The sequence below is a fragment of the Pteronotus mesoamericanus genome, unplaced genomic scaffold, assembly GCF_021234165.1.
Source record: "Pteronotus mesoamericanus isolate MK-2021 breed Mesoamerican mustached bat unplaced genomic scaffold, CSHL_Meso_final scaffold_651, whole genome shotgun sequence".
NCBI classification, from domain to species: domain Eukaryota; kingdom Metazoa; phylum Chordata; class Mammalia; order Chiroptera; family Mormoopidae; genus Pteronotus; species Pteronotus mesoamericanus.
In genome coordinates, this window is record NW_026555325.1 from 8,036,898 (window position 1) to 8,057,022 (window position 20,125).

The 20,125-nt window shown below is 34.9% G+C and overlaps 1 protein-coding gene across 1 annotated transcript in view; it reads left to right on the forward strand.

Moving 5' to 3' along the window:
- Positions 1 to 20,125, forward strand: part of ARHGAP15 (Rho GTPase activating protein 15) — a 609,081-nt gene that overhangs the window by 462,867 nt on the left and 126,089 nt on the right. Inside the window, exon 12 of the mRNA XM_054562678.1 lies at positions 18,390 to 18,524. Within this exon, the coding sequence (XP_054418653.1) occupies positions 18,390 to 18,524 (135 nt within the window). The remainder of the gene's footprint in view (positions 1 to 18,389; positions 18,525 to 20,125) is intronic.

The window sequence follows — 20,125 nt, forward strand, 5'->3', positions numbered from 1 at the left end:
TTTGCCAGAGAGACTCTGCTTCCTAGAGCAAATATCCTGATATTTCAGACCCCAGAGATGTCTCATTATTTTGCAAACATCTATGCATTATCAAAGACCCTGTGAATTACTAGTCATTAAAATACCAGTTATCTATTTTTTTCTGATTGCTTTTGCATTTTAATTGCTCCGATTTCCTGTCCTGACCTTAATGTTTCACAGAAAGGAAGGCATCCCACAAAAGAGAGTGATTTTTCATTTGCGAACTGCAAAGCTTCATAGGTCCTAATTTGGCCATTGTTTTCTGCAGCTCCTTGGAATGCTGTTTTGCAGTTTCAAAAGTGATCATACTCAGCTTCCCAGAATTTTTTATGCCTGGAGGATGCCACAAGAACAAGGGCAGCCTTGTTAACAAGTTGCAATCTCTCAAAAACAAGATAGGATTCCGGATATAAATCATCATTTCAGCTCACAAAGCTATGTTCTCCACCCCACTAAAGGACTTCATTTACATCTAAAATGGTTAATACTGATCTCTACTAGAACTCCTAAGTGGAAGAATGCAGCTGCCATGTGCTTAGTGACTCTGGGGTTAGGGAAGAATGACATCACCAAATTTAAGCATATTATCATGCTGACATAGAGGCACCTTGTTTTCTGTTCTGTGGATAGAACAAGGATTCTGTTCAGTGTCTTGTTTTTTCCGTCCCAAAGAATACCTTACCCTTCCCCCCGCCCAACTTCTTAGCAGCTGCTATGCAAGGGGTTGAAAATGTCACTTCAACTAATGATGAATGATGCTTGACCTCTGGACGGGTTACTCTGAATTTTATGCAATGCTAAATTAATATGAAAGATCCCAACTCAAAGGACTTTGGCTGTTATGAATTGCTTCGAGGATGGATTTGTGGAAAGCCATCAGTGGCTCTGGGGTTTTTTGTTGCATCCTTGGTGGTAGTGGAGGGGGTGGGTCTGTGGAGGCTTGGGCTCTATAAGCAAGGTAAAGACAGAGTGTGCTACCTCTTTAATGTGTTTTATCCTATGAGATTAACATCTTTTCATACTAGAAATATTGTCAGTAAGCAGAACCAGTTTGTGAAAAAAAAATCATTCTCCAAAGGGCAACTGGCCCACATGTCTTTGTTGTTTTTATTTGAATATAATTAATTATGTAAAGCAATAGTTAGTAGAAGATTAACAATTAGTAGATTCAGTCACGTAGTCACGCGGAAATTACTAACTAATTGAACAACGGGTCCTCTATTGTGTCAGAAAGCAGTGCTGAGTGTCATTCTTCTTATCTTTTTACTTTGTTGTTTTCACAGATCCCCTCTTTCTAAGATGTATGTTTCACAGCAGACAAATAAATAAATAACCCTGGTTGTAATTTTATAACATGTAAAAGGGGTTGAAATAAAAACACCTGTTTTGATTAGCAATATGGTTTGCTCACTTTAAAAAAAGTGATAATCCTGATGCAGTTAGCTGACATTTTTAAAGCTTTGGATTTCCATCTGTATCTTATAATACGATGTTTCAGGATTGTCAGGAGTTAATTATGTTAACTTGGGAAGCATTGCTTGCATTTAGAATGAAAAACTTCAGCTTGAGTAGACAGAAAAGCAGATGCTATCTTTCTTGTCAATTGCTTTGTTGTGAGCTGCCTTGCAACTTTTTCTGTATTTCTCGATCCAAAGAGAAGTGTAAATCTCTATTTATTTTAAGTTTAACATAAACTACACAATGTCAGTATTCTTCTGTTTTGGCTATACGTGTCTTGTGTATCTTTACATGTGTAGCTTTTCTGCCTCAAAATCCAAAAACCTGCAGTCAAATTATCTCGTCTTTAATTCTTAATTTGTTTTGTTGTGTCTAGTCATTATGGAGATTAGAGCATAATAAAATTTAAGACTAGGACAACTCTACATGGCTCAATCCCCTCTCCAGTTAATTTTTCTGCCACCTTTTTGCTTTTGTACATCAACCTTTTAAATGAAGCAAAAATACATGCAGCATCTGGGCACAACAAGGCATGTTAAGGATGGAGTAGGCACTCTAAGTAGGAATTTCCATGCTTTTGTGAGCTTAATGTTCTTTTAACATAGAGAGCAGCTGTGTTTATGTCAATAATTACACATTGAAATAAATGCATGTACATGTGTTTCTTTATGGGATTAAGGATGTTAGGAATGGCCTTCCACAAAAGATTTTTGTCCCTCCCATCCCCACCCAGAAAGTTTCTACAAAATTCAAAACCAAGTTATTCTCTTTTGAGGTTCTGAAATATTTTGGGGGCAATTGGACTTCTAGGTTTCAACTGACAGACTATTGGATTGATATGCTTGTAATTTTCTGTTTGCCTCGCTACCCCACATCTGTTCTCCACTCTTCACTATCCTGTTTACTGCCCAGGATCTGACCTGTATGCACTCCATCACAAAGGCCCCGTTGCCAGAAGACTTCCAACTAGATTGGGCCAATAGGAGGTATCTGCAGGAGAGCAGAGGGCAGGAGGAGACAATGCAAGAATGCCATGATTGTTAATGCTTAATCCCCAAATTAGTGTCATAGGCAATAAATGCTCAGCTTTCAAAGCAAAGTGAGATCAAGGAACAGTGGATTGCTCTAGGCAGGATTCCTGGAGATGTGAAGTTTCCTTTGGGTTTTAAAGAATCGGTAGGATGGGGTAGGAGGACGGAATGGGTGTGATAGTTTAGATCAAGAATGAGCAAGAATCAAAGTATGGAGGTTACAAAGTGCAGTTCTTTTTTGGGAATAGCAAGCCCAGAAGTTTAACAGAGGCAGGTGATCTGGGTCTGAGTGATGTGTAGAGTTAAGATTAAATGGCAGGATGTACCATATAGTAGAGGCCTTTAACTTGATGGAATAATAAATCTTAGTCTTTAAAATATATGACCCAGGTGTGTTCAGTATGTAAATATAAATACAATCTCTGAATGTACTGTGGAGCAGAGGTTCATTCAAGTGCCATATCACACATTCACATTAATCATGGCTGCTCTACCACTTAAAAATAGCTCTGCTCATGAAAGAAAATGAAATCTAGGTTTTCAGAAAAATTAAAACATAATGTTCCTAAAACCTTTATGCCTTAATTTTATGCCTTTAACCAAGATTTATCTTTTAGTACTGTCTTTCTAAACATTTTAAACTCAGGCAAAGAGTACAAATCTGACGGGTTACCCGGACTTGACCAACCAAGTTTGTAATTTGATTGCAAACTATGAACTCGTTGTTTGCCTAGACACAACAGTTCAATGCGGGAAACACCTGTCACTCCATGGGTTTCATTCCTCTCAACTTTAGATCCATTAGGCCACTAAGATTTATACCATAGTAGTCGTTATTAATCAGTAATACATCAAAGATCATTGGGTTTGCAGTGACCAGTGTTCTTTAGCACAGATAAACTAACTCACAAAGTGTGACTTGTTCGTGTACCAAATACTACTGCTACTACTCTAGAGACAAAACTGCAGTGGAATTTATCTTGTCAAACAAGCTGACTTGTACAGATGCTGATTATTAGAGGTAAACTGTTAACACAAGAATCCATGCTGTTGGTTGGATATTTCCTTCATATCATACTCTGGAGCTGTTTGCTTAAATGATTATAGTCTTACTTCCAGGACAAATTCAAATGGCATGTTTTTGTTCTGTATCTATATGATCATTTTCCTCTCTTATTGTTTTAGGTGTCTTGCAAAACAATTTGTAAGCAAGACAACAACGTTAGAAACTTAACTGTGACACAAACTTCCTGTATGAATTTAAGCAAGTTAGTTAATTTCTCTATAGTCCTTAGATCTTCACATGTTTAATGTGGGTAATCTTACCTTGCTTGATTTCTACAGAAATTAAATAATATCATGTATGTGAAGTGCCTGTCACAATGATTGGCACATGATAGGTGCTAGGTTAATGGCTTTTGTTGTCATTGCTGTTGTTCTCCTTCTTATTATTTAACTTTTACTTCATGCTAATAATTCTCAAATTCACCTACCCAATTTTTATCCCCTTTACTAAGCTTCATATCCAAATATCTGTGTGTCTATGGGGTATTTCCACATGAAATGTCAATAATATACCCAGACCAAAATCATTATTGTCCTTGGCATCTTCTTGTCGACAAAAAAATTGAATGAATACAAAGTCCTAGCTACTCTTGTTCAGGTGTCCAATATAAGACAACTGCACCAGCACATTCACATCCTTCTAGCTAGAAACCAATGGTTTTACTTGTCTCTCTTTTCCCTTTACCACAGCTACTTTCATTAGATTTTAAAGTCTCACATACTCAGCCTTTTCTTTGCATTTCTACAAAGACTAGTTAATTCTGGCCTTCAGGACAATTTGGTCTATTGAAATAGCTTCCTAACTAATTTACATATCCCTACCTTCTTACCTCTCAAATGCATCAGTACTGACTTAACTTCATCAAATATATTCCAAATGATATTATTTCCCCACTTGAACTTCTGATGGTTCTCTCTTATTTGAAGGAGAACATTTAATCTTTTAGCATAGCACTTAAGACATCCCACCGACTTCCAAGCTAAGTTCTCACTATATTTCATAACCCCCCTTTGCACTAGCCATTAAGAGGCTGCTTGCCAATAAGCAAACTTTTATCCATTTCATATCTGTTTGCTAAAACAGTGCTTCTCAGACTTTATCATGCATGAGAATCACCTGGTGATTCTCACAGGTGGCCAGCTGAATGCACTCCAGAGATCCTCATTCAGTAGGTCTAAGGGATAACTTGATAATTTGCATTTCTAACAACGTCCCATGTGATGCTGTTATGGTTGGTCCTGGGACCATTACCATTTCTGTACAAACCTGGCCTAGATCAAACATCCTTCTTTACCCCTTCAGTCCACCCAAATCCTATACATCCCTTATTGTCATTGCTCTGGAGAAATTACATCTGTCACCCTGCTCAGAGTGAATCAGTGACTGAAGTTTCAGGATTGGAGTCACATTGACTGAAATCTAGCTAAATACCTGAGTGAACTTGAATGAGTTGCTTAATTTCTGAACCTCCATTTTCCCATCAATGAAATTGAACTAATAATAGTATCGGTAGTATATGTTGGTGTAAGAATAGAATCAATTAATACATGTGAAGCACTTAGAACAGTGCCTGACAACTGCTCAGCTCCACTATGCATTAACTAGTAGTTCATACTTTTAATATAATGCCCCATTTAGCCATGCAATGATATTTGGGGTTTGCAGACCTAAGTCCTTTTCTAGATATTAAGTTCCCTGTGAGCAGAAATCACATCTTTATGAATCCCCAGAATAGTAGCTCCAGGCTTAGCACTTTACAGAAATCCAATGTGAAACTTTTTAATTAAATCAAAATTTAGAAAAGATTGTAAAGGGATCTTAAGTAGGTAAAATTTTCTAAACAATAAATAAGCCAGCCATTGACTTTCCCCTCATCATAAAGATGAAAAAAATGAGGTCAATTATTAATAATACATTGAAAGTACATTTGCTTTTTCCTTTGAATTTTCTAAACTCTATAATTAAAACTACTTCAAATTGAAAGATTGTAGAGAAGAAATTAATCTTACTGGTAAGTAAAAAAGCAAATCCCGTGGTTGATGATAGATATGACCTGTTAGCAATAGTTACACATTTATACTTTCTTTTCTTACAATCAGCATGTGGAGACCAGCATAATCCAATTAACTGTAATTCCCTTTTGTAGGGTTCGCAAAATAGTGCATGATACTGAAACACCATTGAAGTCTTATCTCTGTTCAGATAATCCAAATGGATTCTCATTTTCCAACTACCAGCAGGTCTTTATAAACTTCAAGAAAATAGAATATTTTGACTTCTCTGAACTTATGATAAATGTGATATACAATAATTGGTCTCTGAACTAATCTTTTTACTTGCCTAACCATCAGTTTTTGAGATTTCTCTGTCTGCTAGATAATGATTTCATGAATACACCTGAGTGTCTCTCTTTTATTTCCTGATGTCCTAAAACAATTTTCTTCACAGTGAATATGCAGTATTTTAACATAACAGAGCCTCCCAACTGAGCTCCTTGCTCATGGTGCCTCTTGGACACCACATTTCTCATGCATATACTCACTCTGATGCATCTTGTTCATTCTTGCCAGAGCACCTGTCTAGAATATTACTGTCATGTTGTAGTCATCCAGCTTATTTCGATCACAAAGTCCTTCATGCTTTGGCAGGTACCTTCCTTTTCATCCCCAACACTCTAAATATGGAACCTATAGTTCTGTGCTCTCAAGCAATTAATGTTTCCATAAATGCATCATGTTCCTTAGTCCTCGGCATGACTATCATTTCTAATGTTCTTTACATACATCTTCCCTCCCTTTTCCCCATCCCCTACCCCACAGCACCCCCTGGATGCTCATAAATTAACATGATTGATGTATGGCACCTCATCTGTGAAGCCCCTTTTGACCACCATCCAAAACTAGATACCAAATTTCTATGTTGCCGTAATCATCGACAAAGTTATATAGTAACATTTACCATGATCCATCGTACCTTTTTTCTATTTTTCTATATTTCCTATATACTGAAAGATTTTTTAACTTAGAAACTAGGTTTTTAAAAATCTATTTATTTCACACTAGCACAAAATTTTAGTCTAATAAATATTTGATAAATGAGTGAATGACCGAATAACCTAATTATGTCTTCAGTGTCAGTTTTATTTGAACTGATTTTGAACTAATTTGAAAATGTGTTTTGAAAGAGGAAGATGAACAAAGAATACAAAAATTATGCTGTATATGTATATGTGTGTACATATAACTATTGTTTTATGGTTGTACTTATAATAGTTTCTACAATCAAAATGGTTAAAATTTGACAAACAATGCAGATATATCCACAAATAATAAAATAAGAGGACATCTGGTATTAGGCACTAGGCTAAACCCTGAAGATAAAGAATAAACTTCTTTAGAGCAGGAGTACAGTATAGTTAAATTAGTGTGCCCCAAGAGTGATGGGATTAGAAACCTAGTAAGCAGGATATGAAATGAAGCTCACTGTAGACCAGAGTAAGGATTAGCAGCATAGATACCTGAGTGATTACAAGAACCTAGGCAGAGGCCCAGGAGTTACTTAGTGCCAGAAATTTGTTTAGTGTTAAACTGGAAGACAAGCATGAGTAGTGTCTGCTCACAGAAGCCTGTAACTCCCCACATACGGCAAGATTTGTCCAAAAAAAATCTAGCCATTGTTAATATAATGAGAACAGTTTATGCAACATCAATGTAATCTGGCAGCCAAGGAGCATAGACTGGAATGCACATGCATGAACAATAATGACTTTACTGTACTAGTCAGTGGGGGCAGTAGACACCATTGAGTGAGCATGTGTACTGTGTGGCTGTCACATTCAAAATGACCGAGTGAGTAGAGCAGTAAATCTGCGTCAAATTTTGCATTAAGATTTAAGTTTGAACATTCCTCTACAAACAAATAGTTTCCTCAGTGGAAACTATTTGAATGATTCATAAGACTGCAGCTATGGGCAACTGGTGATTGGCGATTTCATTACAACTCACCCCCCTCATGCATCACGTCTTGTGCAGAGGTTTTTTTGCTGAAACATCAAATTACCCAGGTGACTCAGTCCCCCTAAAGCCCAGATTTAGTGTCCTGTGACTTCTGGCTTTTCCCAAAACTAAAATCATCTTTGAAAGGGAAGAGGTTTCAGACCATTCAGACCGTCTATGAGATTCAGGAAAATATGACGGGGCAGCTGATGGCAATTATAACTTTGTGAGGTTCCCAAGGTGCCTACTTTGAAGGGGACTGAGGTGGAATTGTCCTATGTAAAATGTTTCTTGTATCTTCTTCAATAAATGTCTTTATTTTTCACAATACATGGCTGGATACCTTCTGGGCAGACCTCGTATATCACAAGAACATGTGTGATGAGATCAGCCCAAGTATATCTCTGCTTTGCTGAGAGAGCAGAGGTTAATATTGGACCAAACAACCTGGGCTGTTTGGAAATATCTTAGTAACAGGTAATCTGAGATCATAATAAATGATGTCTTTCTTTCTACAAGAGAAACGTTAGAAAACTCTCAGACTTAGGAACTTACATAGTTATCATCATCCTCTTTATTTAAAAAGGTACTTATTAAGCAACTAATTGAGCACATATCTGTATTAATGAAACAAATATAAAAATAAAAGAATAGGTCTTTCCCTAAGATAGCACAATCCTGGTAGTGATGCTAAAGAGAACCTGAGAATTGTCCAGACATCAATAGATTATATCTCATTTTTTAGACATCTTTTAATCCTCATTCTGACTTTATAACTGCCTTCCCACCCATACCTGTTACTCTTATCACAACATCTAACACCTACTAGGTGTCTCCTAAATTGTTTTAATGAATTAATATGTTAGTTAATTTAATTGATATTTTATTCTTTGCCTTTATATGGTTAATTATAGTACTGAATTGACATATATTTTATGACAATTTATTTTTTTAAGATTTATTTATTCATTCATTGATTCATTCATTTATTTATTTATTTTTAGAGAGAAAGGAAGGGAGAGAGGGAGAGGAACATCAATGTGTGGTTGCCTCTCGCACGTCCCCTACTGGGAACTTGGCTAGCAACCTAGGCCCTGACTGGGAATCGAACTGGCAGCACTTTGCTTCTCAGGCCAGAGCGCAAGTCACTGAGCCATACCAGCCCAGGGCTATTTTATGACAATGTAACATATAATGTCAATTCCACATACAATAAATGGTGAAATCCTATTCATTCATTCATTTTTAAAAAGTTCATCTTTTTTTTCATTTGACTTTGTGTCTATGTAGTTTCTAATTTCATCAGAAAACAGTTACTGTTATTTGGCCTCATTTTTTTATTTGTAATTATTATTGTTATACATTTATTAAACATTAATTGTTTATCAGTTATAATTTAAATATTTAATTTAAACATTTCACTTTATCAGAAGTTAAATCTCCCATGAGTCTCTCATGTGTTTAACAAGATTTTATTTCTATTTTTAGTCCAATTCTCTGTATCTTCCCTCATTTCACCATTTGTTACATATTTTTTAACTGTACAATTAAAGGTATAATTTATTATGGGTATCTGAGAAGTGTTACAGTCAGCAATGAATATATATTCTGAATAAACAATAATTTCTTAAACACTGCGATGGTAAAATAAATTGGTGTACTAGCCATGAAGCCAATTTGTCAAGGTCTATCAATAGTTTCAATATATATACAACATTTGACCTAGAAATTCGGGGTATTAGAAATTTGTTGAACTTACACAGGTATATACGTATACTTACATGTAAATGATCTAAGTACACAATTATACACACTGCCACTATGCAACATATATGACAATTAAAACTGTTTTAAAAAATTATACATACATAAAATTAAATATGTAGCTATAAAAAATTTAAAAGACTTTTATGTACTCATTTTGAAAATTTCTATGATATATTGTAAGTAAAAAGAATCAAGATGTAGAATAGTACATAGGTTATATTACTGTTTGTATTTCTTTAAAAGTGGTGGTGTATAACAATATTGTTTGAGTATAGAAAATGTCTTTGATCCTTGACTGGTGTGGCTCAGTGGGTTGGGCCTCCTCTTGCAAACCAAAAGGCCACCAGTTCAATTCCCAGTCAGTGTACATGCCTGAGTTGTGCGCCAGGTCACTAGGTGGGGACATACAAGAGGCAATCAATCAATGTTTCTCTTTCACATCCGTTCTCTCCATCTCTTTCTCCCTCCCTTCCCCTCTCCCTAAAAATAAATAAATAAAATATTTTAAAAAAGGAAAGACAAAAGAAAATGTCTTTGAAACCATCCATTGGAAATTGATAATAAGAGATTTCTCTGGGGATGTGAACTGGCTAGCTAGGGAGAGACTAGAAAGAGAATTTTGCAGTATACTCTCATATATTTCTAACTTCAAATTGTGTGAATACTTTATTTCAGAATAAGATAAAAATTTTAAAATAACAATAAGCACCACACTTTTCATATTAAACAGTTACACATTTTCAAGTATCATGTTACTAAATGTTTTGACAATTTTGATCAACTAGTTTTTATAGCCTTTTTGTAATTAAAAACAACCCACCCTGAACTACTTGTATGAATTACAATTCTCTGAAGTTATGGTAGAAAGGGACACAGAGTGATTTTATACTCCATGTCTTTGAAAGCTGGAAGGCCCTGGAATCAGATAGGCAGACTTTTTGAGGTTAAAAAAAAACCTCCAAAACTTTTCATTCAGGAAGAAAATAACAAAATAACCTGTTATTGATAATAGAAAGATTTGTCAAAGACTCTATGTCACTACTCTGAACTTGGAACATTGTATAATTGCAGAATTAAGAAAATAGTGTTATTCTGTTTTTTAACAAAGGAACTAATGCATAAAGAGCTAGCTAGCCTGTCTAACTTTTTACAAGTAGTTGTAAAATTTATAAATTTCCTAACTCTTATTTCAAGTAACTTTGTAGAACTCTAGCTATTCTTGTGATACAAAGTAGAAAATTTACTTAACTACCCCCATGAACCTATTAATCAAGATAATTTAGGTAAAATAAAATTATTATCTCCAATAATTGCTAGAAATCTCTTCATTTTGGTTATCTTTAATTGACAACTAATGGATGTCTTATCTTTTTATCTAGAAATAAAATAGTTTCAATGAATGAGAGTAGCACTGTCTTAATCTATCAATTTTGTTCACCTTTTATTTCTATTTTCCTGATAGAATATTTTTGGAAAGAAGACTTCTAAACTAGCAAAATGCCCAGTCCTTTCCCTGCTTAACTGGTACTATTTCTAACCCCACATGCACCAACAATGTAATAAAGGGAATAATAAAAACCAGAAATTATATTAGATTCTTGAAACATTTTGCCAAAGTCTGGCTGATAAGAAAAGATGATGTCCAAATAGAAATTTTAGTAATATTATAACAAGCCAGTACTAAATCATATATATATATATATATATATATATATATATATATATTTTACTTAATTCTCACACAGCATTAAGAGGAAAAAATGACCATTCTCATTAGAGAAGTAGGGAACTAGCACATTAAGAACATCTGTATATTTGCCCGTGTTTTCTATATATGAGCATTTATAAGGCTTAGTTATATTTATTTCCTAGATATCATTATGAGATATGTTTTGATCTGAACTTCTGCTTGATATTTATAAATGTAATGTAACTTAGAGGGAACAAATAGCAATGGTGTTAAAATTTAGAGCAGATAGGAAGAAAAATCAAAATTGACTGCTGAAACTTAATCCTATGAATTCTCTACCCTTTGAGTATGTAATATATAAAACTGACCATGGAATTCAAGCAAATCTAGAATCTGTTTAGAGAAGATGGTCAAATAAAATGAACCATTGTGTATAGTGTCTGCAGAGTACAAAAAGCCTTTGAATGAATGGGGATGAGAGCAGTGCTGGAAGCTCGGAGGATGGGAAGAATTAAAGAAATACACCAGTATATTGGTACCATGATATACAAGGCATATCCTTTCTTAAAAAAATTTATGATCTCAGCAAATAAAGTCAATTCATTTTTGTTGTTTTTAGAATCTGAATGAGGCTACCTCTCCTCGATGCCTAGACAGAAAAACAAAAAAGTATCTAGAAACCTGGAGAGAAGCATAATATCAATAACAGCACTTTAAAAGGTGGCATTTTACATGGAGTTTTGATCATGGGAAGATGTTTTATGTTATGACGTTAAAAATTAAAAATGCACAAAGTAATTACAAATTTGTTATACTTTCCATCTGTGGTGCTTTCTTCACAAGTTTCATTTGTACCTATTCATTATGTTATTATTTACAGTCAAATGAAATCTGAGGAAAAATGAAAATAAAACATTTTTTTTCTGACTCAGTTTCTATACTGAATGTATAAGGCTGTTCTACTTCCTTAAAAGAGACTAAAGATATTTCATATTAGCCTGTGATATTATTTGCATGCCTTGGTCTTCTTAAATGATGTCCAAAATAATATATACAATTTAATATAATAAATAGCAAGCCAATATGGCATGCCAAAATATCTCATTGGATAGTAAGAAATAAATGTTTTTATTTATTTTTTTAAAAAGTCTTAGTCTCATAGAGTTTCTGGTAATTTCTTGGTGCCTCACAGTTCCAGAAGCTGGAAGTCGAGGACTGAAGTGTTGACAAGCTTGCTTTCTTCTAAGGCCACTTGGCTTGGCCTGCAGATGGTCATCTTCTTTCTGTGTCTTCATATGGTTTTCCCTTTATTCATTTGTGTCCTAATCTCCTCTTCTTATAAGGACACCAGTCGTATTGGATTAGGGTCCATCCATCTGACCTCATTCTACCTTAATTACCTCTTTAAAGTCCTCATCTTCAAATACAGTCACATTATGAGGTACTGGGGATTAGAACTTTAACATATGAATAAGAAAAGAGAGACACAATTCAGCCCATAACAGACCACATATTTGGGGTAATATCTTTTTAGTTTATTGGGTTTGTTCATGCTTGTACTCAAGGTCAATAGAGTATTATTCTCTGGGACAAAAATAAGATTTAAAATGTCTAGAACATGATCTATATTCACTTGAGTAGTGTTTCTGAGCACCTGGTGAAGCCCTCTCCTTTAAGGAATATAAAGCAGCTCAACAGCTGTGGCTTTGAAAAGCACATAATACAGTCCCTGGTATGTAGTCTCGATTGAATCTATGTTTAATAAAAATTAAGTGAACAAACAGATTAACTGGCCAAGTGGTCTAGTTTCCTAAGAATGTCCTCACTGGAGTTTCATGTTATACCCAAGATATTATAGGAAGCAGCTTTAGCAAGTACAGCATGAAAAGATTCTGCTTTGGGCACAGGGTTTACATTACCAAGTTTAAGAATTTGGAATATCTCCAAACCACCAGAAATCAACTGTTACTTTAAGGAGCCAATACAATAAGAAAGGTTGAGCTGGACCAATGATTCGATGAACTTCCTTTTGATCCTCTCTTTTAAATGCTAAACTAAAAATAAGCTATACCCTTATAAATGAATAAATAAATAGATAAATAGAATGTTTTATCCACTTTAATATCTAATCTTCCAGTTTAATTTTATGGCCAAACATATCATTATTTTTCATATCTATAGTCCCTCTGGCTTCTCTTTCATTCATGATATGATTTTCATGTACCTAACAGGCCTTTCAGATATGATTTCCAAATGGTCATCAGCACTGGAAGCAGATACCACATTCTTTATGAGAGTTTCACAACATAATAGGTTCCTGTCACTATATTAATGAAATCAGAACTATTCTTTCCATATCCTGGGAAAGTTGTGGTATCTTTTCCTCTTTTTTATTACAACAGTGATATAAAAGTTGGAAAGAGGCTTTAAAAGTGCCATGGGAAAAAAAATTACAAGGTAAAATTGCATTTGTTTTTCAATACACAAAGAATTACCTCTTTACTTTTGTGTTACTATACCAGTCTGGATAGTTCAAGTTATCAGCAACCACATTTCAACCAATATTGAGTTAATATAGTGAATTTAGTTAAAATCAGACCTGATATTGCAGCTTGTGATTACACCAGTCTATAGAGCAATATATAATACAAGAGGAAAGTGGTGATTAAACTATTACTTGTATGTATTTATTACTTTTAATTATTTTTGTTGGGGGGGTGCAACATAAGGAGGAAGTTGCTACTGGAATCTAGTGGACAGAGACCAGGAATGCTGCTGAACATCCTCTAATACAGAAGGAAGACCCTTACAACAAAGAATTTATTAGTGATATTTACATGTACATTTCTCCTTAGAAATTACTATGACCTATTGTAGCTATCAAAGGTCCATTTTTCAGCTCTTTTTTTAGAAAGATTGTTCCTAATAGCTATTGTCAAATGTTTTCCTTTACATATAATTGTTTTCAACTTGACATAGATAGTTTTTTAGTTAAAAAAATAAATAAAATACACAAAAGACCCCTCAAGAAAGATGGCCTTGTTTACATACAACTATTAGGTATAGTTTTTGTAATCTCATAAAACTCACACAGTATTTGGATTTGGGAGTTTTATCCATCTTCAACTCTGTTTAAATGCCTTAAACCAAAAGCCATTACCAAAATAAATTTAAGATAACCTAAGTAGAAGGTCATGAGAAACCAGCACAGATTAACAGAATGAAGATCATGAAGTATCTTGATTCAACCAGACTTCTTCCCAGTAAAGTTTTCATATGACAAACTGCATCATGCTGAGGTAAATCCTCTGAAGCAACCAGAATCGTTTATAATGTTTGCTCGGTATTTCCACTGCCTTAATCTCTTACATAGTTTTGGTCTTTATTCATGGTCCCCATCACATTGACATCTTGAATATGTCTGTTTCCTAGTGCTTTCCAAATGTTTTTCAGATATGTTTTCTCATTTGATACCAACAAATATCCTTCTAACTATCTTCATCTCACAAATAAACAGATATATAATGGATTAGGAGTACATCCAGGCCTGGTATTTTGTATAATCTTTCTCACTCTATCATATTTCCTCTTTACTCTATTACCACATAACAATTTGCCCCATTTTATGCCCCTTTCCTAATGCAGTTTCTTTTTATTGCCTATTTGTTTTATATCTCTTTACATGAAAATCTGTTCCTTCTATAAGTTGGTAATCAGAAAAGACGGGTCGGTTTACAGGTAGAAGCATAGACTCAAGTAAGACATTTAGGGTAAACACTCTCTGTGAAGTACTAGTAAATCTACTACTATTGGTAATTACTATTTATTTACCTTTGCGCTTCCAGCTTCTGCTGCCACTTTTATATATGAACACAGTGGTTTTCAGGGGATGGGGGACAGGAGGTGGGGCTTATTGGCTCCTGATCCTGGATTCATCACTTGTCAGCCATGGAAAAGTACTTAATCTACCCATGCCTCATTTTTCCTATCTGTGAAATGGAGATGAGGAAAACAATGTCATGTACCTTATTTTCGTATTGAAAATAATTATAGTATATCATACATGCAATGTGCACAGCATAGTCCTTACTAAAATGTGAGCACTAAGTAATTGTTGGTCATTTTTTTTTTGTAGCAAAGCACCCTGAAATGTGGTCATGTGATTTTGTTCTATAAAAGGTTTTGATTTTGTCAACAAAAATTAGTAATTCTTAAGGTCACATTAAAGATTTCTCACTATGCGTGTATCTAGTTTTCTAGTTCTCTATCTACCTTAGGTCAACTTCATAAATCGGTATTCATTGAGTAACTTCTACAGACTCTTACAAGTTTTACTATAGTGGTTCTAAACTGGGGATAACTTTGTATGACAAGGAGATATTTTTCATCATCACCACTGGGAACTACTACTGGCATCGGGTGGGTTGAGGCCAAAGACTCTACTAAACATCCAAGAGAGCAGTACCTCCCCCAGAACGAAGAGTTATCCAGCCCTAGATATCCAGAGTGCATCACCGTTGAGAAACCTTACCCTTCTGGAAAAGAAGAGGCATAAAATGTCATCACTGCTACCAGTTAAGTTAGAAAATGCCTATCAAATAACACAAATGTGTTTAGAATGGTACCTGTTAACACAGAAACAGTGTTATAGTCAGTTCAGCTTGGGAACTGGTTGGATTCATGAGAAGGTTTATAAATATAGACATAATTGTATATTCTGATAAGTCATGTGGCCTTGAAAAATATATCTTAAAAGCCTCTGGTTTATAAAAATTTAATATAAAAATTAGATATTATATTTCCATTACTTGCTATATTATTTCTTTAAGCTACTTGTTGGAATGCAATAAATACTTTTCTTTAAATGGAGACTACATAGATATCTACAGTAGGAATGCAAGTTTAAGTCACTCAAGTTGATATTGATATTACGTGGCATTTTGAGTTGGCATAATAAAATGGTATTGATTTCTGGGTAGATTTTTTATGTATATTGAAATATTCCATTTCATAATCATTTGAATTAACTGATGTTTATGGAAACATGACTAATATCAATGGCACTTGCATTTGGTCACACAATCACTGTATTTGTTCTTGTTTTTTCTACTCAAGATGAAACCGGCCTCTTTTTTACCTGAATGCTTTCCTTTGAAAAATCTCAAACCTACCTATCAGAGTGGAATTTTATGTTGGACTTTCCTGATAAATTTTTGGTAGAGATAGTTGTATAGTGAGCACGTGTGTGTGTGTGTGTGTTTAGGTTTTCACTTAAAGTTCAGTGCCAAAACTATAGTACTTACACGTTTTCTAAATGTTTTAAGCAATAAGTTGTACAACATTTTTAGAACATGTGTTAAGCTATTTCTCTAAGAATGAAGCTCTTAACAAAACATAAGCACTCTGCATGAGATCTTAGCAGCAAAGTGCTTAAAAGATAAAGTAAGAATTGGTACCATGGGAAGAACACCAGCTGTAGAGCGCACAGGTCCATTATGAGAAGTATGGTAGTGGGAAGGGAGAAAATGATTTAATCAGGAGTAAAACCAATTTTATTATAAGGGCACGCAGGGGGTGTGGCACCATAGTGAGAGGGACATTTCAAAATATCTGACAGATTTCAACAATGTGAAAACCCCGTTCTTTAAAGTGACAGTAAACCCCATCAGGTCTCCCTTTTTGATGCTATTGTTAACAGTTGACTGTTTAAAGCTGGCCTGCTAAGATGCTGTCGTCCTATTTCAATAGTGTGTAGCCAAATAAAAGACTAATTGTTGAAATACAATCAATCACAAATGATTGCAAGGCAGAAAGAAGGTCTCCTCTGCTGATTTTGTTGTGGATCATATTATTGTGTTATGATTGAGGTAGGAATGATGACTGAAAAGGAAGGAAAAAATAGACCATCTGAAATACACAGATCCACCTTCATTGCTTCTCATTGCAAACATCCTAGTGAGCAGAAACATCACTTACTAGCCCTGAAAATAATGGCCCATTTAGAAAAAAAAGATCTGATAAAGATTTCAGCTAATATTTTTAAAAGGACATGAACAGTGTTAGCAAAACAGTTCACGCAGAGATTCCCTACAGTGACAATTCTCAGCTTTTTTCTTTTTTTAAAAAAACATTTTTGGTGCAAATTCTTCTCTGCATTGAAACACTGACATCAAGAAGGCATGTGAATGTAAGCTTAATATATTGGTAAAGAAACAAAATTCCAGTTGACCGAATGAATACCTGTTAAGTTCTTGCCAGGATATTCAGCTTCACATTGTCTAAAATGATTAGCTTTAGTTTTCATTAAGCCCAGAATCCAAAATCTTTTCTATGTCGCATAGAAAACAAGACAAATGTGATGGATCAGCAGCGATGCTTTTGTGCCTTGCGTCCTTTTAGTCGTATGTAACTATGTCATTTGCAGACCCTATTGTACCCACTTCTTGGGTGAAAATGATTCTAGGCTTTCATACTGAGAGCAAAAAGGAAAATAATAATTGCCCAACATCTCTTTATTTCTTCTAAAAACTTCATTTTGGCATTTATTTTCTTTAATATTTAAATGTTTCAACTCACTCAGGCTTCCAAAGCAAGCATTTCCGTTGTTTCTAAGAGCAGTTGGTAAGCATTTGTGGTTTGTCTTTAGTGTGTTATCATTTTTGACAGCTTTGCATAGCCTACACAGGCCAACAGGGGTCTGTCTAATATTGTTGCTGGGTACATTTTCCTTGATGAGATGAAAAGCAAAAAAAAAAAAAAAAGATATTTTTGAAGCAGTAAGAAGGAATTAATATCCTTTCTCACTCAGTATTCTATTCCTTGCTGACTTTATATTCAGGAAAAAAAAGAAAGAAAGAAAGAAAGTGTTACCCATTATTCCCTTGTACATAGCAAGGCTAACACATGTAAAGCAATAACTCATTTTCTATTGCCATGTTTAGCATATGTCTCCTGTTGGCTCAGCAAGGCCTTTAGGCCGGTCCCTTGAGCCGGCCATCATTGGCAACTCTTAGCCCCTCGGCCTCAAAACCAAATAGCTTTGAATCACGTTGAGCTGTGATGCTAATTTTCATACTGATGCATTATGGGAATAAATGTATCTGACATACTGTGTCAATGGCACTGTCTCTTTGTGTCTCTTGTTTTTTTGTTAGCTGCATTCCTACAGATGGTATTCCATTGAAAATGTTTCCTTCCTACGGAAAAAGGGGGGGAAAAAAAACATGCACAGCACCAAACCTCTAGGTGCAGAAGGCTGTTAACGGTTGCTGATGATAGTAGGCAAACATTAACATAATAATTAGTGTCTTGTAATTGTTTCATTAAAACCAGTTGTTCCATTTCTCCTCGTGTTTTCCCAGAAGAGAAGCTGAATTTGGACGACAGCCAGTGGGAGGACATCCACGTTGTCACCGGAGCACTGAAGATGTTTTTCCGGGAGCTGCCTGAGCCGCTCTTCCCTTACAGCTTCTTTGAGCAGTTTGTGGAAGCGATCAGTAAGTACCTTACACATAGGAGCGGTTGGTGGAATAAGCTGGCAGCGTGGAATTATTAACTAAATAATAAGAATGTCGATGATAGCAATCATGGAGATAACAATATTCCCAATGCTCCACATCTTTCATTTTAGTGTTTGTGTTTTTGATGGCTTATTTTTATTTCTGGCCCTGTAATATCTTTGTTTTTAATTATGAAAAAAAGACATTATATTTAAGGTGGCCAATTTTCAACCAAGCCTCTTGAAAGAAAATAGCTTCTCATAGACTCTGTTTTAAAGGGGTCACCATTGGCACCCCAACCCATTCCTTTATACTTTGACTGAGTATAAAGGGATCTTGAAAAAGAACCCCAGTACATTAAATATTACATTTCATAAAGAAGTGTCAGATCACCAACTGAAGCATCACCTTCTCTTCATTCACCTTTCACCCACCAATACTGGTAAATAGTCAGCTACAATTTGCTTATAAGCAGTGTGAATATTAAACTAAGTAGTGGCAAGTTTCTTCTATTAAACTGGTGACTCTGTGGGAGGTTGAGTTACATTACATACTAGCCAATTGTCTTTGTACACTCTATGAAGCTTCCTTTTCTATGCTTTCTCATCCATAATGCACACACACACGCTTAAGTAAAAATGAGTGAATGAATGAAATTTTTTCCAAATACAAGGAAACCTCTGCTGTTCTTAGAGAAGTGACTCCTAGTTCATCTCTAAATTTAAGAGCTTAGGGTACACTTACTATATAATTGTGACAGCTTGGAAAAAGTTCCCTGGCAGTAAGCTGATTCAAGGAAGAAAAAGGTAGAAGAAAGAAAGGTAAAATTAAAAAGCCTGCAATCCTGGCAGGAGCTTAATTAAAGTCCAAACAAGAAAAATCTGCAAGAAAAAAAATGTTCTACTTAGGAGGTCTGATCTTGGCTGGCGGTGTGTACTATATTCCCATTAATGGGAGTGTAGATTTGGGGAGCCGATGTTGGAGAACAGCCCCTCAATATGCCTTTTTATTCTGTTTTTTTTTTATTTCACAAAAATAAAGTTCTGGCAAAATGATATTGACAGGAATAAAGCAGAGTTTATTTTCTCAAATTGTTTCCCTTGTTATCTGCTCACAGTTTAGGATTGTGTTATTGTTGTTGTTGTTGTTTTGAGGCTGGTATATATAGTAGCTGTGCTCAAAGTATGGGTTTTGAGGTGAGGCTGGAGCTCCTATCTCTTGTCATAACATTTCATTTCATGAGTCCTCTGCTTCTCAAGAAAAATAATATTTTATAGTTCCCAGGCTCTCTTCACTTAAAAGGAGGAATAAAGAAAAAAATAAATAAGCATATATTTCCATAACAACTGATTCTGATATTCTGTCTTGGAACACACAGCATGGATATCATTCACAGTTACAGGACAGTGTTCTGGTAGGAAATTGGAGAGACTTATATTTGGGTACTTATCTCTATTTACTTATATTTGAGTACTTATCTCTATTTACTTATATTTGAAAAAGTCACACAAATTTCACATCATAGTTTCCATATTTTTAAGTGACAATTATGTTATTTGGAAAACACGCTTGTACATGTGCTAATCTGAGGGCTGTAA